Here is a 23,701-nt window from a genome sequence, read left to right as displayed (position 1 = left end):
GGCCCATGTATTGCACTTAAGGCTCTACGAGCAGCCCAAAATAACAAATATCCAAATTTCCGCATGCAATAATATTTCCAAAATAATAACATGAAAACTTTTTTAGAAAGAGAAATATTAAGTGTACTCCATTTTTTTTATAACGACACTCTTACTATCTCTTTTATCATATAGTTTAATAAATGAAAATCATATGATAAAAATAATAATAGTTAGAGTGCATTATAAAAAAAAGTAGAGTGCGATTAATGTTTACCATTAAAAATTCTTTACCAATTTTTTAAAATTTATTTTACCCTAAACCAATGATCATAGGTATATAAGTAGTAATAGTACATATATCAGTACTCAATAGGCTTTGCCTTAGTCGGGCCGAGCTTAGCTTGAAGCTCGGTTCAAATTTTAATACTGTTCAACTTTTAATTTTAATTTTGTTTTCGAGCTTGTCCTAATTTATAGTTCTATGAGAAAAGAATTGTTTTAGAAAATTCAAGTCCCTCCTTCCTTTTTGAGAGAAAATCCCTCACATAACTCATAACACTTCTATTTGAAGGTTTTTGTTTACTTGATGCATCTCCTGACCTGGAATGAGCATGGTGGCAATGTCTTCTGGTAGTCAGAAGTGAGGTGAAGCCAACAATTACCAACTCTACATATTTAAGATTTTTTTTTTCAACAGTCAGCAATAGTCTATTCTACACCTACTCTAACCTATTCTAAGGGAGCTCAACTGGACTAATGGAGGAACCGACGGCGAACCAGACGGAAGTGCACTACACACTCGTCTAAATTTTTTAGAGAATCACATAATGCGATAATTTGTGGGAGGCAAGATTTCACCAAGCCTTAAGGATTTAATGGTGGCAAGCAGCCTTTGTTACATATTGAAGATTGATTGACCTAAACGGTTAATTTAGACAAAAAAAAAAAAAAAAAAAAAAAAGTTAGCCCAAAGTAAATAAAAAGTTAAATGGCAGCCAATGCACTTGGTCTAAATTCGACTTTCATGGCTGAAAAACAGCTCTCCATCTCCACAGCACTCTGAAACAAGGAAAAAGACAAAGTTGATTATTGGCCTTTTTCCTAAAAGACTAAAACCTAAGCTGGCTGTACTCCATAAAAGCCAACCAGCTGCTGGGGTGGTCAGGATATTAAATTCGAAAGGTCACCCCACAGATGATTTTAAAAGTGAGGTGCACAGTTTTGAGGAGGTTAAATGGTCATAGATATGTCGAAATCCATTACCAGATGTGGTCTGTGGGCACCAAACGAAAAGAGACATCACACAAGGTTAAAAGCAGTAAATCACTTGGGACAGGTTTCAGAGAAGAGAACAGGACAATTATAATTATTCGTTTATTGGGGTTCCTAACTGTAGTAATTCAATGCAAACATGTGAACGTCCCACAACGGACAACTTCATAACAAAAAATGGTGGGAGTCACTAGTCACTAGTCAGAGGAGGACTGCTAGCTGCAGACAGAGCTACTACAGGAAGGTGTAAATTTTGTTGTTTTAATCTCCAAGAAGGTTTGATGAATTACAAAAAGCCCAGATAAAAGGCTCCTACTCATTCAAAAAAATGAAAAAAGAAATAGCATAAGAATGATTTACTTGCTATTAGGCTGAATTATAAGATTGCACAGCGCTACCTACCCAATCAGTAAGAATCAAAAAGAAACTCTCTTCAATTGAGCAGTGATTATATTTCACATACCACCCCGTTTGGCAAGGATGTTTATTTAAAACTTTACTGTACCTTACTGTAAAAGTTGTAGAAAAATTTTTTGAAGTGTGTAAATTTTTGGATATTTTAAAGTGTATAGTTTAAAAATTTTGAAAATTTTTTTGAAATTACTGTAATTAAAGTTGTTAAAAAACTTGTAGCAGATAAACTTGGTCAAAAACTTGCTTGCCAAACAAGTCCCAAGTTACCAACTATGAGAGGGCGGTTCAAAGAAGAAAATGAGTCCTAGAGTTATCTACTGTACCAAAGTAATTATGTACTATTATGTGATTTAGCAAATGTTGTGGTCGGGAAATGTAAGATGCACATCAGCAATACCTTTCCTGGTTTGCCTAACATGTTAGTGCATTGATGGACGGGAAGGACTTTAAGCTTTCAACACCATTTTCCTCCTCAAAAGTCCAAACCAGCTTAACCTAAAGAGAAAAACCCATGATGGATAAAGTAAACAGAGATAGATGATGAGTTATAGCAATAAAGAAACCACAATACAACAAAAAGCAACAACCACCATGTTTTCAAAGTTGGAATCCTATTTCGGATTTTCCTCTGTACCTTTCGAACGTTGGCAATCGCTTCTACTCTCTCTCTCCCTAAAAAGCATCAGATTAATTGATTAAGGTCATCAGGATTCTATACCCTTTACTGCCTCAGCCTCTCTCTCACCTTGCTCCAGCAACATTTACCTCATTTTCTTCACTGCGCTTCCATAGTCTTAGTTTCACACTATACCTGGCAAACTTGACTCCTATTCTTCTCACTTCCATCTTCCATCTCACCATTCTAGATTTTCTGTTTGCATCAGCTTGGACGCCAAAAATTCCATTTTTCTGTAAACTGTCTTTGCTTCCAGCCTTTTACATGTATGCCTGTTTTCCTTGGCAGTTTTCTTCTTTGCTAAAATATTGAATAACCCTTCCTTTATTACTTCTTCATGGTCATAATGATGTCCGGAATGGCAGGAAACCAGTATGAAAATCAGCTGCCACCATTAGTAGAGGCACCGCCAGTGGTGGTAGAGCCAAGACACTCCACACACCAGTCAATTGAGACATTGGTGGTAGTCTTGGCGGTTATTACAATACTTGGTGTTATTGCAGGTATCATTGCCCGGCTCTGCGGTGGACGACATTTTGGGGGAACAGGGGATCATGACATTGAGGGGTGGGTGGAAAGGAAGTGCAGAAGCTGCATCGATGCTGGTGTTCCTGCTGTTCCCCAGCCAGCAGAAGCCAAGCCAAAAGCAGAGGAGGCAAAGTCCTCAACTACGGAGGAAGCAAAGAAGTGACGGCAGATGGAGGCGCACAGCCCACAAAGAGTTTACTTGCAGAGATAATACATTGTAGAAAGCATCAAGCATTTGATCAACAAAAGTAACATATGAAATATCACTAGTAGAGGTTTTTGTGGAATCATTTCTAACCCTTTTGTAACGTGGCGAAATTTTTATAGCTGTAGCCTATATAACAAAGAAGTCATATCCGTAGATTCTCTAACAATTAGGTCTATAAATTTGAGCTTCTATATTTGCAGATGAGAAGATTTCTTCTCCCCTCCCTTGCAGGAATTGTATTAGTTCTGGATCTTCAGGTCATACATAAAGTAATCATAAGTGATAAAGGAACTGATTGTGACGTGACATTAAGAGTTTGCACGTGTGGCTTGGGGCAAATATGAGAATGGTTTAACACCTTTGAGTGTACAACTTGCACGGACTAAACCAGTTTGGCGACAAGAAATATAGAAAATTCTATGTTCTAATCCAATTACCACCGTTTTCTTAATGGTTACAATGCAAGTAATACTGAGTTATGAACATCCTCTCTGCAACACACAAGTCTGCATCTTTGTGCAGTGCAGAAAATGAAGCAAGTCTAGTAGAGTAATGGCTGAGGATCGCTTGAATATAAAGCAAGATTTGAATTCTCTCTTTTATCTCACGGAATGGTGCTAAACTGTGCAAGCCTGCATTTTCACCAGTATAATCCATTGTTCCGACAACGACAAAGAATCCCCATTTCCTCCCTTCAACTAAACAGCGAATTTCTGTAACATATAATGCTTCTACTAACTGCGAACTTCTTACTCCTGGAGGGGAATGCAGTGACACATAACGAGCAAACTAAGCTCCGAAAGAACTAAAATTACAGCACTAAGCTCCCCCGCCCCCCGGGGAATAGTTTTCTATAAGCAAAGCTTTTTAATTTGAAAATCTAATTTGCAGCTAACCAAATACAATTACTTCATTCATAAGCAAAGTTTTCTATAATTCATACTGTCTCACAGCTTTTTCAAGAATATCCGTTGCTAATTCAACTTTCGGTAGAGATATAAAACATTCCAGAGGGAAGCAGCCAGCCAGCCAGCCACAATTATGAGTCTTTAATAAAGCTTTAACCTTTCCTGCATCATATCCTGGAAAAATACTTGTAGTCAACAAAGGCAATATACCAGTGCCCCACCTTGGTCTTTTCACAGGGAGAATGCCCTACCAGAGTTACCAGCAACAGCAGGTAAGAAATATTTTATATTTCATCATTTTTATCCATAAGAGGCTAAAAACTTTCCTAGCATAACCACCGTCCTCAAATAAAGCAACGTAAAACCAGCTCAGGCTGTTTTATTTCAATTACAATACACAAGAGTACTAACCTCCCCCTAAGGGCGACTCAATTAGGTATGCAGGGGGAAAGGAATTGGCAGGAGAAAATCCCCCGCCCCCCCCCCCCACACACACAAACAAAAAAAAGAAAGAAAAAGACCACAATAGCCCAGCAAATGTGCTACATTGAGCTTCTGCCCTGGCATGTATCAAACTCCTGCTGTCAAGGGGAAGATCGCTTGTGGAAACTCCCTAGAAAAATCACCAAAGGCGAGTTGATAGGGCATCCAAGTTCTCCATAATCTTATTTAGACGAAGCTAATACCTTTTGCTTCAGATCTGAGATTTGCATACCCTGTTTACTGAAGGTGAATATGACATTTTTGCAGCTAACCCAAAATCATACTTCATTCTTTTCTAAACCTTTTACACTAGTAAAAGGAGGAAAGAAGGAAAGACAAAAGGGGGAAATGAAGGTGGTGAGCATTAGAATCCCCTTTTAAGAAGGCACAAAATGAACCGAAATTAAATCGCACTACTCTTGAACAACTAATCCAAGAAGAACATTACTAGAAGAAAACTGATTTACTAGGAAAGGTGTCAGTTGCTGGATCCGTCCTCAATACTTTTTTGAAGCCAAATTGCAACATCACCCTCAATCTTCATCATATGCAAAACCAATTTTCTCATAATTAAACTCCAGAAACTGTTAGCACACTTTCAAAACAAATTAAAAAGTTCAAGAGTCAGAATAGCATAGAACTTCAGGGAAGACAGAACACCTCTGTGCTAATAAATAAAAACAAGTACTAGAAAACCAATACCAATAGATGATTAGGAATTGTCATTAGCTACAGAATAGGAATTGTCAACCATATCATAACGGAAGGTACTCCCTGTTTTTCAATAACTGCAATAGTTTCAACTGGATTTGGTTAACATGCACTGTTGTATACTAAACAAGTCAGGCTTCCCAAGACAATTCTGTACTAAATATTTTTTTCAAGCCAAATTGCAACATCACCCTCAATCATCAACAAATGCAAAACCAATTTTCTCATAATTAAACTCCAAAAACTGCAAGCACGCTTTCAAAACAAATTAAAAAGTTCAAGAGTCAGAATAGCACAGAACTTTGTTCAGGGAAGACAAAACAGCTTTGTGCTAACAAATAAAAACAAGTATTAGAAAACCAATACCAATAGATGATAGGAATTGTCATTAGCTACAGAATAGGAATTGTCAACCAGAACTCTTCATAATGGAAGGTACTCATGCCGAGAAAGTATTTGTAGATAGGGTAAAAATTGATCTCTGAGGTTGATCTCTGGCAGGCAAAGTGCCAAACTAAGACTTACTACCAATCTATGACATTTTGCCCATCTGATGATGATATTCTTCATTTTAGTTCTCTGCCTACATCTTAAAACAAAAAGAATCTTAAAAACAAGAAGAAGACACTATCATGTAACTTGAGGGTCTTGCAATCTGTTTTGAAGGAACTAAAATTAAAGGTAAACTCTGTATCCTGTCTCTATTCTTTCTTATCTACAATAAAACACATATCTCTGAGCTCCTGAAGTAAGTGATGCCACTAATTGTGGTCAGATGCAAGCTCCAATGCTGTTGCAAAAATCTCTTCTCACTTCCGTTGCCTCCAATAAATTGCCAAATCCTTAGCTTTAATTTTGGGTATCATTCCAAAAACTCAATTCTGTGTGCTTACCATTCCAAGTGGCAAAGGAAGAAAAGATGGAAATGATTGATTAGAGCTCCACTTCATCCTGGTTTGACAAAACAAAATTTGCTGAGGAGAATGATGCAGCACAAATAATCAAAGGGTAGGGCAAGAATGAGTCCTAGGGATATTATCCTGGATTGGGAAAACCTAGATTTTGCTCATGAACAAAATTTAATATCCTTTATTGTTGCACTTTTGCTTGTCTAACAACAGCACACCATCAAGATAATGTGGCTCTGTCCCCGTAGTATATGCATTCATGATTAATAATTAATGACTGCACGAATGAGAGACTAACTAAATCCTCTATCATGAAAAAGAAGAATAGGTGAAGAAACATACCTCTCGCTGAATACATTATACTGGCCAACAAAGGAAAATTAGGTCTAAACTCTATTAACATTCTACCAAACACTAAATTGGCACTCAAAATTTAGAATCGAACTTGATGATCTGTGGGAATACATGGTAAGTACTTTAACGAATTTCACGGTTTCCTGTTAATCAGGAAGGCTTAACATAAACTACATACTCGGCCATTACACCAAAAATTATCTAAAACTCAATCCCCAAATGGACAGTGTTTATTGGTTGGAATAGGGCCTCGAATTATACTCTCTCAATTTAATCCCCAAACAAGAGAAATGATTAGACTAGAGCCTCCAATTAATGAGGAAATGGAAGCAAGAGATTAGGGCAAGGAATTAAGTTCTCTAAAATTGAGACATAAATATTCAGGAAACTAATCATGCAGATTACCACAAAATTGAATTTGGGAGACTTTGAAAGTGATCGGAAAACCCTAAAAAATCCTTAGGGTTTATCAACAAAAAAAGACAATTTACCAACTCTACCAACAACGAGGCCGGTGCCTGATTAGCTGTCTCAGAGCACTTCGCCGGAAAATTCTCCGATCAATTTCGCCTCTCCGGTAAGTCGGTCGCGTTCCATGTTTTATTTTCACCCCATCGTGGGAGAATTCCAAGCCTGACGAACGAGATTTGCCTCTTCACCCAATTGTTTTTGCTTGTTTTGGGCTAAAGCTTTGGGAGAAATTTTGCAAATTAAACAGAAAATATTTCAAGGGTTTACTTGCGAGTACACTAGTAATTGCTTACGTGGACCGCGGGCACGTACTTGTGTACGATCTTGGCGCGAACCCGGAGATTTGTCCGGGATTGAGCGGGAATTGATAGTTTCTGATGGGTAGGGTTAGGGTTGGGTATGGCGAGGCACATCCGGAGCGTGCCGGAAATATATGCTCGTCAAGTTTGTAATTCTCCCTCGACGAAAATGAAAATAACCCTCAGTCGTTTCAAAAGTGTGTATGATTTTGTGGATGTAAGTGTATTTATAGTGATATGTCCCTTGACTTTTTAGGGTTGGAGGAGAGTGGGATGATTTTTTATTTCGAGTTTCTTTATAAGAAAAAAAATAAAACTTGTGACATTAAACCCACCTTCCACATTCCCTTCCTTGCTATTAAGGTAACGATTTTAGGTATGATCAGATTTCAAGAAGCTATTTATTAGGGATCTATAACTTTCGTAAAATTTGTTCTTAATCCCTGTACAAAGTAAAGCATTGGTAGATGCTGGCAAATGAAGTATAATTTAATTGATAAAACACTTAATTATTATTATTATTTGTAGTTTCCAACTTAAAGTCAACACAACTTGTTGTAGGCTTGTAGCTCTAAGGTCTGAGTTACCAAGGAGAAAGCTGGAGTCTCACAGGCAATCCTCTTTTTTAGAAAACATTCAATAAAAGATGCAATGCTGTTTGGATAGAGTATTATTTAAAATATTATTTAAAATAATTACTGTAACACTTCTTTATGTGATGTATGTGAGATAAAAAGGTGATTGAAAATATAAAAAGGTAGGTTAAAAACTGTGTATATGATGCAAGTGAAATATTATTTTTGATAATTTGCTTTATAAACAAACTTATGAATATTCATAACTGATATTTTTCTTTTCAATAAGAAAAAAAAGGCACAAAAGAATGGGCAATTAAAAAAGTTTGCAATTAACTACAAAAGTGTATCAATATCATGGTTATTAAACTCGGCTCGGAGAGGAGACCGGCGAAAGAGATGGGTCAACGGGTCACTGGTTCAACCGGTGAGTGAGTGGTTTAACCATTGGGTCACTAAATATATTTAAATATTATATCTTATAAATTTTGATATAGGATATATGATATAAATTGTAATAAATAATGTCATAACAAATATTCATTTAATTTAATTTGCTATAGAATATTTAATTCATATAAGAATCAGCAAAACATAAATTTAATTAGTAATCTACCAAACTTCAAGTGTACATGTTTACTGTAATTATCTAGGTTATTTACAAATTTTAAGTGCAAAAAAATATTAAAAATAATATTTGTCTTTAAAATAAATTATGTAATATGTTATTTTTGAAATCTATTTTATAATTTATAGAATATAGGGGTCATAAGTTTTATTAAAAGATTCCAAATAAATTTGTTTTGGAGAATTAAAAAAAAAAGATAAAATTAACAAAACATTCATATAGCATAAGAATGGCCATTAATTAACAAGTAACAAAGTGGCCTGGTGGTGAGTGACACATAAACAAGACCTTTGTTCTTGGGTTCGATTCCAAGCAGAGGCTTGGAAAAGCCATTTTTCCTCAAAACCGGTTTGCCCACAAAATCGATCGGGCTCTCGGTTTAATTCGATTGAACCGTCGGTCCGTTGAAAAGTTAACGTTTCACTTGCAGAAACGATTTAATTAGAAAATCGGCCCGGTTTAATGGCCGGTTCACCGGATTGATCGGTCGGACCACCGGACCAGGTCGGGTTTAATAACTATGATCAATATTATCGCCCTACCCAACTTTGCTAATCGGAACATTGGCAACTATTAAACCCTTGGTTCGACTCTGAAAACCTCCTTCTCTCTTTATGAGGAGAGATCATGCCGGCATGTATACTTTCAAGGTACAAGGACACATGTATCATTTTATTAAGGGTTATTATCACTTTATCCCCTTAAACTATATCACTACTATCAATTTACCCCCTAACGTTATATTTTAGTCACTTTACCCCCATTGGTAATTCAACTCAACATGTTAAGAAATTTTGGACAAAAATACCCTTTTATTTTATAGCATTACTACATTGTTATTATCACTTTATTCGTTTAGATTATAGTGATACAATCACTTTAGTTCCTAATATTATTTTCTAGGTATTTTATCTCATCGTTAATCTAACTAGTATGGTCAAAAAATTTTAAATATATTTACCCACTTTTATATATCATTAAAAATAAAAAAGTTAGAATGGTTATTCTTCTTTTTTTTTCACTTTAAGAGATCAAAAACATAAAAATAAAAGGGTTTTCTCAAAATTTTTTTTTCTTCACATTTATTAATACTAGGAAAAGAAAAAGAGATAGGAAAGAAGGAGACAAAAAATTAGATTTTACAAAAAAATAAAGAAAAGTCTAAAATTATGGTATTACTTTAAAGTTGTCGAGATTAGCATTGGAATTTGGTGATAAACAAAAAAGTGAAATAATATTAAAATAATAAAAGTATTTAATTCTTTCTTATTTGTAATTTTTAAAAAAAGAATTGAGCTCTCTCTCTCTCTCCCTCCCCCTCTCCCCTTCCCCCTCTCCATCTTTCTATTTTTTTAAATATTAATAAGATTGTCAAAAATAAAGAAATTAATACTTTGACTTTTTTTCTTGATACTAAAAAGGAGAAGAGTCACTCTAAATTTTTTATTATTTTTATTATGCAAAAAGGAGGGTATTTTCTTTTAAAGTTTTTTAACTTACTAAATTGGTTTAATGGTAGGATAAATTGCCTAAAAAATAACTCTAGGGGAAAAATTGATAATGACACTATATTTTACGGGGGTAAAGTGATAATAATTTTAAGGGTTAAACATGTCTTTTCACTTTAATTAACAAACTCCGTTCAGTTTGACCGTTAGTTCTGGGGGTAAAGTGACTAAAAGAAAATGTTAAGGGGGAAATTGATAGTAGCACCAAACGTTAAGGGGGTAAAGTGATAATAACCCTTTTATTAATCAACTAACACTAGAAGAGGGACAAAAACTCGGTAAATCTCCAGATCATGACGCAAAAAATCAGCAAACAATCTCTGGTAAACTTGAAGAAACTCTCTTGCAGCAAAACTGTCGGACATCAATCCATTGTCAGCCTTGATAATTTCGCATTACAAAAATATTCATGTGTAGTGTCATCGTAAAAGAGATTAGTTTCTTGCAGTGGCGGAGCCAGAAAAGATTTTCAGTAGGAGTAAAAGAAACACTAAAATTTTTTACTTACTCTTTTTCTAGTTTTTTTAAGCAAAAAAAAAAAATCACCAATAAGTTGAAATGAAAAGCCTTTTTTGAGCTTATTTCAAATGGAACTTTGTGGCTCACATATCCTTTTAGAATATTAGTTCATGAACCAACTTAGAGGACCACGTAATTCTTTCACTTCCTTCGTAAAAAAAAATCTGAGGCACACTTGAAATTATATCAAAATTTTATAGGTATTATAGGAATTTAAGGGACAATGAAGGACCGTGCCCCAGTGCCCCCACCTTAAATCTGTCACTGGTTTCTTGTCAATCCTCTTCTTACTAATTTCACATTGCAAAACTATTCATGTGTTTAAAGCGAAAGCAACCAAATGAAGAAGACAAACGATATTTTCGAGTAAAGTTTCAGAGAAAAAAGTTTGAGTGACTCAAGAATAAAATTTTATTTAATAAAGCTAAAATTTGTTTTATTACCACGTGTTAGGTGTATAAATATCTAAAGAAAAAATTGCTATATTGGTCTCTCACTTCTTCCAATAAATTTTCTTTGTTCTTCTCATTTAAAAGCAGCCAAAACAATTCCTTAGATATAACAATTTTTGCACGTTTAGCCCTAAAACTCATTTTTGCTCAGTTTTTCAGCCAAAAAAAATACATGCATACCCCACGTGTTCATAATTTCAAAGGTAAAATAGGAACAAAATTTGTTTCCCTTAAAAAGAAAAAAAACACACATACACACACACACACATGCACATGCATGATTTCCCCTCTCAATTTTCGTCCACCTAATCCTATTTCTAATTCTCAACCACCAAACCTCAATTCCTAACAACAAAACTTTTAACACACATAGCCTTATAATATTACATAATATATACAACAAATCACAATATTACACTATTTAGATGAGATTTTACATAATCATCCCTTTATTTATCAAAGTGGCAGAAAAACTCACCATAGTTAGATGGATTAAAGCTCTACTATCCTTGTTTCTCTGCCCTCTTTGTGAAACTATCGTGTGTTGTAATTTATTAGTGCTTTTCGATCATTTTTACCCTTTTCCGATATGATCACTATGCCCTTTTCTTCATTGCTTTTGTGAAGGTCCACTTGATGAAGTTTTGTTATTGAGAATTGGGGTTTGGTTATGTAGAATTAGAAATAGGGTTTTAGTGGCTGAAAATAGGGGAAGGGGATGGTCTTTTTTTTGTGAAGGAAAACAAACTTTATTTTTATTTTTATTTTGCCTTTAAAATTATGGGCACATGAGGTAAACATGCATTTTTTGACTAGAAAATCGAGTAAAAATGAGCTCTAGAATCAAACGGGCAAAATTTTTATATATGAGGGACTATTTTGGCTAATTTTAAATATGAGGAACTAAAAAAAATTTCTAAAATATGAGGACTAAGTTGACAATTTCCCATATCTAAAAGTTTTATATAATAACTATTAATTAAGTAAAAAATAAATACAACAGATTCAAAAAAGCAATATATAATAGAAAATTAAAAAATACAGCAGAAAATTCATAAAAAATCTCATTTTTTATGCATTTTGATTTTTTGAGTTTGTTAAATTTTGTGGATTACTCAATTAATAGTTATTGGATCTTAAGGAAATAAAAAAGAATTAAAACATGATATTTATGAATGAGAAATAACAATATAATAAAAAGTGGGACAGAGAGTGACACAGGATATGGGACAGAAGATCCGTTGTGGAAAAAATCAAGTGGCTCTCCTGGCTTAGTGGCATCCACTTGGGATCCTCGGTGACATGAATCCAATGCCAATCCAGTGCCACCTATAATATTGCGCCACTTGACCTATTATTATTTGCATTTTAATTTTTTAATAATTCAACTTGGTTTGATTTAACACAAATTTTGTGTTAACTCTAAAACTTTGAACCAAAGTAACCAACCGGTCTAATTCCATTACCGGTGCTTTCATCATTGATTACCTTCAACATCTCCAATCCACTCTGATGAGGTCCACATCTTCAGAGTCGTCGTCCTTTATTTCCACCACTGGCTCCGCCATTCCACGTGGCATCATCTTCACTGCCGATTGCCTCACCGTCAAAGGCACCAAGGACGTCCTTAACAAGCCCTTCTCTTTCGAGCTCTCCACTGGCAGGGATACCATGTACTTCATGGCTGAGTTTGTAGAAGGGAAGAAAAGGGGGGAACAAGAAAAAGGAGAGAAAAAGAGAGCAAGAGGACTTCGGTTAGAAGGGAAGGTGAAAGAGGGGTTGGAAAAAGCTAAGGGAAAAAGCAGAGGGGAACTTCGTCTGGGAGCCAAGGCAATTGTTTAGGGTTATCTTTTTCTTTTTCCCAAAGCAACCGATCTTGAGTGGTTGCTGTATGAAAGCACCGGTAATGGAATTAGACCGGTTGGTTACTTTGGTTTAAAGTTTTAGAGTTAACACAATTTGTGTTAAATCAAACTAAGTTGAATTATTAAAAAATTAAAGTGCAAATAATAATAGGCCAAGTGGCGCAATATTATAGGTGACACTGGATTGGTATTGGATTCATGTCACCGAGGATCTCAAGTGTCTCAAGTGTAGTGCATCAGCCGTGCAAGGCTAGAGAAAAAGAGAGGGTAGTCATTGCTAAAGCATTGAACCGCATGAAATGGAAGTCCGAATTCGACCATGATAAATTTTTAGCTATAGGATCCTGTCATCTAACTAATTAAATTCATTGGTTTCAGAGTTCAGTTTGCTCATTGTTTGCTTATAATTCCCGCTTCACTTAGAAGTCATAATTTTTGGGAGAGAAAGTATTGTGGATCACTTTATTTGCATGCAATCAAGTAATAGTTGTTATCATTTGGTTGTTCAAGGTAGAAACTTGTATTCCCATAAGCACTCTTGACTCTAGGCTAAAGTCTTGTGCTCCAGTAATACTTGTTTTCTGGATAGAATCAATAATTCTTGCATTCTAAGTAGAATCCCGTGTTCCAATAATTGTTGTGCTCTAGATAGGATCTTGTATTCCAGTAATTCTTGTTTTCTAGATGGAATCTTGTGTTTCAACGATTCATGTTTTGTGGACGAAATCTTGTATTCCAATTATAATCCAAATGTCCATAGCTATCATAATTTTCACCATCCAAATACATCAAATTGCAATGTGCTCCATATTCTCTATATCTCTTCTCTAACTGCAGAACGGTCTTGGCATTGGATACGATACATGTATATGACTGACTGATCCTTGACTGTCCTCTCGTGGTCTACCATCAGTTGCCCTCCCCATTGCACTTCTTCAAAGCATTACTTCATCCCTACAGTCATTTCCTTTTCGTGCAAGTTTGATTAACTTTGAAGAAATGATAATTTTATCTTCAACATTTGCCCCTTGAACCAAGTTATTGATCATTTTTTGCTTGCGTCGGTAGAAGCCATTAACAATTTTTTTTCTAATTTTTAGTAGCAGAAGTAAACGAATGACTTTGAGAAGTAAACATGTTAAACATAAGAACATAGATAACGACCAAAGATGGAGAATTTCGATCCCTATATACGTGCATACGATGTGCATATTGGTGTTGAGAAGGCAAGAAGTGAGAACTATCAAAAGCATATTAAATTGCAATATACAGTGAAAATTGCAATTTACACTGAATTTTCTTGATATATATTCTTCTATCCTAACTTTGTTGTCACAATGACAAAATCTTATACTCTTGGTTATACACATTTCAGGAACTTTAAGCAGATGCTCACAATAAATTATTGAGTTTGTTCATGTCAGCTCCTAGCTGCTTCAATACAAGGCGAAAGGACAAACTGAGTTTTGAAACTAATACTTCAAGAAGAGTTGGAATTGACAAACTGAGTTCTGCAACTAGTACTGACCCTGCATGCGCTTTGCGTTTGGGTAATGGAAAGATGTAGAGAAAGCGAATAAGTTGGAATGGAGAATGCTAAATAAACCAAACAGAGAGTGCCCAAAAAAAAAAAAAAGAAGCTAGATTCATATACAATTTATCATAGTCATTCCAAAGAAAAAGATCAAAGAAGTTATAAGGACTAATAACACATCAACATCTTCTCATTTATACCATAGACTCTCTTACGAATAAGAAAAGAATTGACCACAGTACATAAAACCTAAACTATTGATCCGGACAAACCTTATCCTTTTTCTGAACAAGAATGAATGAACTGAATATTTGGGTATTAGAGATGTGCACCACTTATTCAGCCCTTCAATAACCAATAGATACTAACGAATTATCCTGAGCTTGTAGTTGTTTGATAAAGGATGAGTACATAAATTGGGATCTTATTTATTTTTTTCTTGTGATTGCAACAATACAATAATTTTACTATATCTTGTATATGTACAGCATTCTTTATCTTCTTATGCACATCGTGGAGAAACGAGCCCAACGTTGCTCAAATTGACATTGTTGCATGAAGCTTTTGCTGCTCCACCTCCTTCACCTACTAAATTAACATTTTGTAGCACAATCCCTCGACATGGGAAGCTTTTGCTGCAATTCAAGTTTATGGCTGCGGCTGAAGCACTTGTTCCATAGATGTTCTGATAGAGTACGTTGCTAATTTGGATGGCTGTATGCTGTGATTAAAGAAAAGATTTAATTGCAATTATTGACGTTAATTTTTGTAAGAATAAAAGCTGTCTCGTCTAAGATTTGCTAAAAGTAGAGATTAAAAAAGAGAACATCTAAAATTTATGTTCCTCTTGAAAAGATAGGGATTGGTTAAGTTTAGCCAAAAAAAAAAAAGAAGAAGAAGAAGAAAAATTGTCCATGATTAATTATTCACATCTTGGTGGATAATTCAAGAATTAAATCTTCTACCTGTTGTGTACAAGGCGTGGATTGGTCACAATAGTTTTGGTCTATGATTATCGGGTTCTGAACATCATGCACTTGGATATTTTGGAACTTGATGTTGCTTACACTCCCAGCTGCCCCCTGCAATAACACAGGATTGAGAGCTGAAGAGCTATTTTTGCCTGCATATATTGATGAAGCAACAGTTGGGAAGAAATTTGGAAAACTCCAGTTTTTTACCTGCCATGTCTTGATCCTAACTCCGTTAGTGGTGCCGGAAAGCCTTGCTCCATGTACAGTCACATCAGAGACATGAGCTTCAGAATTTTCTGATCCCAAGCTTCCAATACTGATTTCGCATGCCAACCAAAAAAAAGCCAAAAAAATAAGGGACAAAGAAATAAAGTAGTCAAATAATCTTGATGGATACAACACATGTTGCACCTTTGATTAGAAACTGATTTTTACTACTGTACCTAATTCCATGTCCTGGTCCACATGTTATGTCTGTAGCTTGCACGTTTTGGGATCCACTTACAATCGAAATGCAATCATCACCTTTTATGGACAAAGTTAAAGGTAGATTCAAACGTTAGTAAGGTGGAAGAGAGTGATATGATTAGGTTTTCTTTGTTGTAATTAGACGTTGGAAAGCATTAGTACTATACCTGTTCCTATTGTGCAGCCAGAGATTTGGATATTTTGAGTGTTTGTTACATGAATTCCATCAGTATTGGGGCTTTCCTCTGGTGCAGTCACAATTAAATTGGAAGCTTGGACATTTATGCATTTCTCAAAAGCCATATGAATTTGTTGTGCGTCTTGGAATCTGAGATTCTGGACTACCAAGTTCTTGCAGTTGTAAAATATCACAGCCTGAAATCGTGTTAAAAATTCATGTGAAAATAGAAATCAAGTTGATGTCATCCCAAAAAAAAAAATTGTAAACATCTATAAAAGTAGAAAAAGGTAGTTTACTACTCTTGTTTTTTTTTTTTTTTTTTTTTTTGGGGTATGAAAGAAACATACGCATAAGAGAAGTTACGAGTCAGTTACAAAAACAAGGCAGTCAAAGGCCTCTAGAGTCAAGTTCTGCTAAATTACAGATAGCCAAAGGTAGTCTTGTTTCAACGTAAGTTTAAGTCTACAATTATTTGATAGGTTTCCCAAATGAAAAGGCAGGCAGATCATGTCAAGGTGTGAACAGACTTCTCAGCAAGAGTAGGAAGACTAATAAGAGTTGGGTTTACATCGTGGAGTATTGGAATCTTCATGTTAGAAAGGAAGTATGACAAGTGGTCATTCAAGGGCAATGGACCTAAGATTTGTACCACATGTAAAGTTCAAACCAATGTTTTGAAAATCAGACCGGACCGGCTAGATCGGTTGAACCACGAACCCGCCGTGCTTCCGGTCCGGTTTAATTAAAAACCCAAAAAGTTAATTAAACCGGTCAAAATCGGTAAAAATTAGGAGGTTTAACCGATTTTTATTAAGTATTTATTTTCTAAAATAAATATTTTTGTTTTATTCAAAATTCTTAATACTAAAATGAATAAAAAATTATGAAACCTTTGAACGGGGATCGAACCGGTTGAATCGGTCGAACCGTAAATCGGAAGGTTTTTCGATTCACTCTTCGGTTCGCGTTTAAAAACATTGGTTCAAACAGCCATTTTTGAAGGGCCATTGAGCTTTCCGTATTTATGGTATTTGATCCAAATCTCGAATTGGAAGCCAAGACATATTATTTCTAATCGTATGCAAAGTATTAACATGATGTTCTTTGCCATGGTATACAATGTTGTTTGTTTGAGAATGATAAAGCAGACGTCAAGCGCCTAGCTAGAAAATCAAATAAAATGGTTTGATGGGAAATAAAACTAAAGTTAGTAAGCAAGGAACCAAGAAAAAATAAGCTGATTTTTTTGGGGGAAAACAATAAATGATACTACTTTAGTATTCAAAAAAAAAAAAAAAAAAAAAACACATACCGTTGGTGCGTCCTTGCATGGCTGTAAGAAAACAAAAATTGAAGAAGACGTCAAGATAAATAATGGTAACCAAAAAAAAAAAAAAGGTCAAGACAAATAGTATAATATAATCAAGTCAAAAAAGGCAACACTAGTTAAGAGAAGCATCTTGAAAAACTTCTGTTGTTCAATAATAGTTTACCAGAGCTTTGTTGATTTTGCATGAATTTTGCCACCATATATTTCCTCTCCCATTGATAACTCCACCCCCTTCAACAATCAAGCCTTGGACGCTGTCAAAACGAATCCACTGCCTCCCATCTCTACCATAGTCTGATCTATCATCAGAAGCTAGAAGGACACCATTAATCTGCATATTTCATGGAAGTAATAGCTACTTTTGGTTAAATACTATACATGCAAAAGCTTTGAAAAACATTACTTGGACTCACAAATTTTTCTCGATCGAACTGACCTGCACTGTAATTTCAGACTTGCAGGGACCTGAAAATTTAACAGGTTTAAGAAGATAATCTTTTCCTTGGGATACCACAAGAGTAACAGCTACTGTAGACAAACAAGCTTCTCTCCAAGCAGACTGAAATGCCTGAGAAAGGAAGTTCATAGGCAAATTAAAATTGCTCAATACAAATCATAAAATTGAAGTGGAAATTTGCCTCTAAGAAGTCCATTCAATTTATTGCATGTCATATAGTATAAATTAAACGTTGTTTTATTTATTTATTTATTTTGGTTCTCGCACGCTAGTAAAATCTATAGTAACAAAATAATGATCCTAATTCTTCTTAGCAGTCGAGGTACTTACATTTGAATCGTCCTCAGCTCCATTACCCTTAGCTCCAAACCTATCCACATTAATGATTCTACCCGAGCTTTCGAGTCTGGAAAGTTTGGTCAAGCCATCAGAAGCCCCGGCTTCAAACATCATGGAGTTATCAAATTGGCTGCCATCAACAGTACTAAGAAATGAAGGGTATGCTTCAGAGTCATATCCAGTTTGCTGGATATCGCTATGATCATGTAGGTCCCCATGAAAGGCTGAGGGACATGAAACTAAAAATAGGAATGTAACAATCAAATGTGCAAAGAATTTTGTATGTAGAGCCATTATTTCCTATTTTGTCCTAATTAACTTGTCGTGTGAAAGAGGGATGATTATCTCAAAAGTGTGGGGAGATTGATGGGATGATAAGCAAAGAGGTGTAGGCTTTAGTAAATGTGTGATATCAGTTCCATGACGAAGTTGCATATTTATAGAGAATTGGGTATGGAAGGAATGGGTGTAGATTTTGTGTTTTACGACTCTTTATGGTATGGAATGATGAGAGTGATTCGGACGCAAGGGTCTCTTGCACTTATTCCTGCAATTGCTGACATTGGCAAACCGCCCCCTCAATATATATATATATATATATATATATATATATATATATATATATATATATATATAAAGAAAAAGGAAAGACATTTTAGCATATGAAAGTTAGGCATTCAAGAGAATCAAGATATCTGTCCTGGTTTCTTTTTTTAAAAAAATTTTTCAGTTAATGGTATTGGCACTCCACCGTTTTTTTTTTTTTTAGTTACACTCCATTTTTTTCATGTGCTTTTGTAGAAAATATAAAAGAGATAGTGTTATCAACAATGATCGAGGCATTATTAACAGTGCTATTTAAGTTGTTTTTGCCAAAAACTTTTTGAATTGTATTCCAAATAGCCATGGTTATGTCATTATCTTATTATGCTTCACAACCATAATATTTTGAGTAAATCTTACACTCATTATCCCATAATGTATACACTATCACAGTAAAATATATGACACATGAGCAAAATTTAAAATTTATATTTATATTTAGTTATTGTCAGTGTATAAAAGATTAATCATAATATTTTTTGTATAAATTCGTATAATTTAGATATAAACTTGAATTTGTTAACTTATACAACAAAATTGGTATCAAATTCATGACTATGCCAAAATCAAATATAATAAGAATTACATGAACCGATTTGAAGTGAAACTCTAACTTCTGTGGTCCAAATCCAATATGTAACTGTCTATACTTTTTGTCCCTAGAGCACAAAGATGAAACCAAGACATCGTAATGGAACTTGAACGATTAACTATTATCATCACTACTATTTTTTTGCAATGATACCAAATTCAGGTAAATGATCTTACATCTATTCAGGCATGAGTTAAGACATGGAAATTTTTACTCTTCATGCTTTCACTCTAATCTTTTTTACCACCATATTAGCTCTCTTTACCCGTGCATATATGTATCCTGCTATGATCTCCACAAGGAAAAGCTAAGTATACTTCAATCTGCAAGAAAGATACCTTTTGCATGTTAATATTACAACAACATAAAGTCAAGGTAGTTGGAAATGGTCTCATCCATGAACCATATTAGCCGAAGAAATGCTGCTAGACAAATATACCTATTTTTAAAATACTACAAATGGTTGAACGAACACCTTCATGATGCATCATCTTATGATCCTGGCGTGTTTCAAAATTTCCACATGTTCATTTTCAAGAATGGTCAGTACTATTATTTTCATTTGTTTTACAATGGTCAAATTTTAGATCTCAGAAGCCAATGAGACACGTAATTAAAGTGTGGTATATTCAATCCTTTTGCATCCAATTAACATCTATATCATCCCTGAAAAAGGAAACAGAAGTCATGTACGTAATTTTTAGAAGTTTTATGGCGTGATCAGATGCCTCCTCATTCATTTAATTGCTCATGTCACGTTTAGTTCAGTTTAATTGTTCAAGGCATTCCAGGCACCAAACTTCAAATCTCTGTGGATCCTGATCCGGTACTGAAGTTAAGGCTAAAAATTCATACTCCTAATAATGAGCTTGTGAAAATTGTAATTTAACCTCCTAGTGGCAACCACTAGCCTTGAAGGCTTAACATGATCTGCTTCAATTTTTGAAATTTCAATGGAGAGTTGCACCAAGCTACTACTTCTTGATTACCAAAAAAAAGGGATAATTTCAGAAACCTCAGGCGTGATCAGATGCCTCCTCATTCAATTAATTGCTCATGTCACATTTAGTTCAGTTTAATTGTTCAAGGCATTCCAGGCACCAAACTTCAAATCTCGGTGGATCCTGATCCGGTACTGAAGTTAAGGCTAAAAATTCATACTCCTAATAATGAGCTCGTGAAAATTGTAATTTAACCTCCTATTGGCAATCACTAGCCTTGAAGGCTTAACATGATCTGCTTTAATTTTGAAATTTCAATGGAGAGTTGCACCAAGCTACTACTTCTTGATTACCCACAAAAAAAAGGGATAATTTCAGAAACCTTCCCTGAGGTTTCTGACAATTGCACATAAGTACCCTCTAATATTAAAAATTACACTGCCCTCCCCTTTCATTCTGATGTGACCAATTGTCAACTTCAATAGCAATAAAGTGACAGAAATACCCTCATCAGTCTCTAAAATATTAGAAATGTGGGAAAAATATAAGTCTTCCAAGTAATATTCTTGATATGCAATTTGGCGCCATTACACTTGGGATATATAATGCTTCTGGCGCCTTCTGAACAGTCTTACTACTTCTAAAGTGTAGAAGAAATAGCTATAGAGAAAGGACAATATCTAGTAGCAAAACTGGTAAAAATCCTTCATCTCATGAAGGATAAGCTAGAATAGTGGCATATCTGCAACATATGAGCTTAATAGAAAGTTGTTAAGGTTATCACAATTTTGTTGGATTTATTGTACCTATTTTCAAGTAATAGACACTAATAGTGGATGTTAATGATCTATATGCTTGTTATAGTGGCATATAATCTGTTATTAATATTATAAGATGAAGATATGGCTGTGAGATTGCTTCAAAAGTTAGGTAGTAGAAAGGGATGATGGTTTTAAGGTTAGATCATATCTACGTTGATGTTTTTTATGCTAAATCTGTGACTAATAATGCATGCATGTGGTGTATTTGATGGATTTTTGAGCAACTGATGTTCATATAGCTTAATGATTTATAGAGGGAGAATTGTATTGCAATGAGTTTTACTTGATGATCAATATGATGTTTCTTGTTTTTTGTCTAAAATATAGATGTTTGGTGACTCAATAGAGTTTTAGTTAAAAGTATTTGTTCATCTCATTTAGTAGATAAATGGCTTGTACTTGTTATGTAGAGCTTGTTGAGTAATAAAGGATGGTAATAGAAGAATGAAAGACAAGTTGAGATTGTTCTGGAATAATAAAGCTATCTGATGTGAGCAAATGAAAAGAAAAAATCTATGATGGATTATGGAGTTTTTTGTATTTTGAAAGCTGCTCTTAGGTATTATTATATGACAAAGAAGATTTAACTTCATTATTTAGATTTTGATGTTAGTAAGTAACAACTATGATATTAATGATTAATTTGGGTAAAACAGAATGTCACATGTGGTTGCACATGACTTTGTAGTTCACTACAATGGAAGAAGAATCAGGATTCCCAATATAGATCCTGATAGGTATTTTTATATAGAACTGTTGAATGATATTTGTGAGAAAACACTTCATGAATTACCTGAAAATCTTAATTATTTGCTACATATGAGATGTGGAATTCCAAGAACTACTGCAACAATGGACGTCAACACTGATAAGGCAGTCTTGGAAATATTTAAGGTGTATGAAAATAAGCTGGTAATCAATTTGTTTGTGGACCACATGGATGTAATTCCATTTAATATGCCTGAGGTAAACAACAATAACAACTTTTGTGCTGGGCAAGAGAATCTAGGAATTGAGGATATTGCTGAAAATGCTGAACCTAATTTACAAAATATTGAAAAGGATGATGAAGTGTTCATTTCAAGTGATGATGATTCTTGATTATATGAAGCAAACAATGACAAAGAGAACAACTTAAGCAATGGCAGTGACGCACATGAATCATCTGATATGAGTAATATTGCTTTCTCAGATTATGAGGACAAATATGAAGGTGATGTCATTTCGAATTCTAAATATAAGGATGAAATTGATCCAAATAGGGCAGCTTTAAGAGCAAAAATGTTCACCTATAATCTGAGAGAGGATATTGAATTTGAGAAGGATATGTTATTCACCAATATTGATGCTTTTAGGGCTGCTTTGAAGGATTATGTAATCCAGAAAGGTTTTCCCATAGTAAAACTGAAAAATGAAAAGAAAAGGTGTACTGCTAAGTGTGCTGTTGAAGGCTGTCCATGCAAAATCCATGTTTCTCCTGTTGGTGAAACAACTACTTTTCAAATTAAGTCTTACACACCTCAGCACACTTGTGTTATGAACAATAGGAATACGGAGGCTACATCTGATTGGATTGCAAAGAAACTGGTTCCACTTCTTTGGATCCATTCTCAAATGAATACAAAAAGTGTCTATGCTGAGATTGTATCAAAATATGATGTGCATCCTAGCAAGATGCAGATTTGGAAGGCAAAGACAAGGGCACTAGAAGAGATATAAGGTACACACTATGAGTCATATGCAAAATTGCCTAAGTATACTGAGATTTTAAGGAAAAATAACCCTCAATGCATCTACAAAATACATTTGATAGGCCAAATCTCTTGGTGGAATGAAGATTTTTGAGAATTTTTATTAGTTTCAAAGCACAAAAAGATGGATGTCTAAGATATTGCAAGCCATTTGTTGGTTTTGATGGTTGCCACCTCAAAAGACCATATGGAGGAATGTTGCTTACTGCTGTGGCTTTGGATGGGAATAACAGCATATTCCCTCTTGCAATTGCTGTGGCTGAATGTGAAAATAAAGAGACTTGGTCATGGTTCTTTCATTTCTTTGAAGAATACTTTGGTCCATTTGATAACCAACTGCCTCTAACATTTATGAGTGATAGACAAAAGGTACATTTTGTTCTACTTACAAATGTCCCATTTCTATTGTCATATAACTTAACTACCAATCTTCTGTTTGTTCTAATTAAATTATGTTAAATGTAGGGTCTAAACTTAGCATATGAAGAACTGATGCCATACACTAATGCAAGATACTGCTGTAGGCATATTCAGAGCAACTTTAAACTGTCCTTTCCAGGGTTGCTGCTTAGTAATTACTTCTGGCAGGCAGCTAAGAGCTTTGATACAATTGGTCATGAAGAGGCAATGGAGAAAAGAGATAAACATTGAAACTTGGAAATACTTGACAAAGATACCGCTAACAACTTGGGCAACACACTCATTTTCTCCTATTATAAAATGTGATCATGTGATGAATAACTTCACTAAATCTTTTAATGCATGGGTTGGTGATCTGAGGGGGTTGCCTATTCTTACATTGCTTGAAGGTTTAAGGAGAAAATTCATAAAGAAACTATAGAAAAGATTTCATAAGAGCTGTACCTACACAGGTGTTGTGCCAATTGTGGAGAAACTGAGAGAAATTGCCAATCAATCTAGAAAATGTGAGTTTTCTATGGCTAGTGAG

The 23,701-nt window shown here is 34.7% G+C and overlaps 1 protein-coding gene and 1 long non-coding RNA gene across 2 annotated transcripts; both read right to left on the bottom strand.

Annotated features, from left to right (window-relative positions):
- Window positions 1-964: 964 nt before the first annotated feature.
- Window positions 965-7,514, bottom strand: LOC113694665 (uncharacterized). Its single transcript, XR_003449446.2, has 3 exons — window positions 6,936-7,514; window positions 2,066-6,133; window positions 965-1,041 (listed from the first exon to the last, which is right to left on the bottom strand). It is a non-coding gene; the product is annotated as an uncharacterized lncRNA (long non-coding RNA).
- Window positions 7,515-14,467: 6,953 nt separating this feature from the next.
- On the bottom strand, window positions 14,468-18,421 carry LOC113696489 (polygalacturonase). The gene is made up of 9 exons (XM_027215896.2): window positions 18,036-18,421; window positions 17,685-17,816; window positions 17,412-17,579; window positions 17,231-17,251; window positions 15,905-16,112; window positions 15,713-15,794; window positions 15,477-15,585; window positions 15,261-15,377; window positions 14,468-15,016 (listed from the first exon to the last, which is right to left on the bottom strand). The coding sequence occupies exons 1-9, from the start codon at window positions 18,336-18,338 to the stop codon at window positions 14,798-14,800; spliced, it is 1,359 nt and encodes a 452-aa protein (XP_027071697.1). The 5' UTR covers window positions 18,339-18,421; the 3' UTR covers window positions 14,468-14,797.
- Window positions 18,422-23,701: the final 5,280 nt, after the last annotated feature.

This window comes from Coffea arabica, chromosome 6e, assembly GCF_036785885.1.
Source record: "Coffea arabica cultivar ET-39 chromosome 6e, Coffea Arabica ET-39 HiFi, whole genome shotgun sequence".
Taxonomy (NCBI): Eukaryota; Viridiplantae; Streptophyta; class Magnoliopsida; order Gentianales; family Rubiaceae; genus Coffea; species Coffea arabica.
This window is presented reverse-complemented; position numbering and strand designations above follow the sequence as displayed.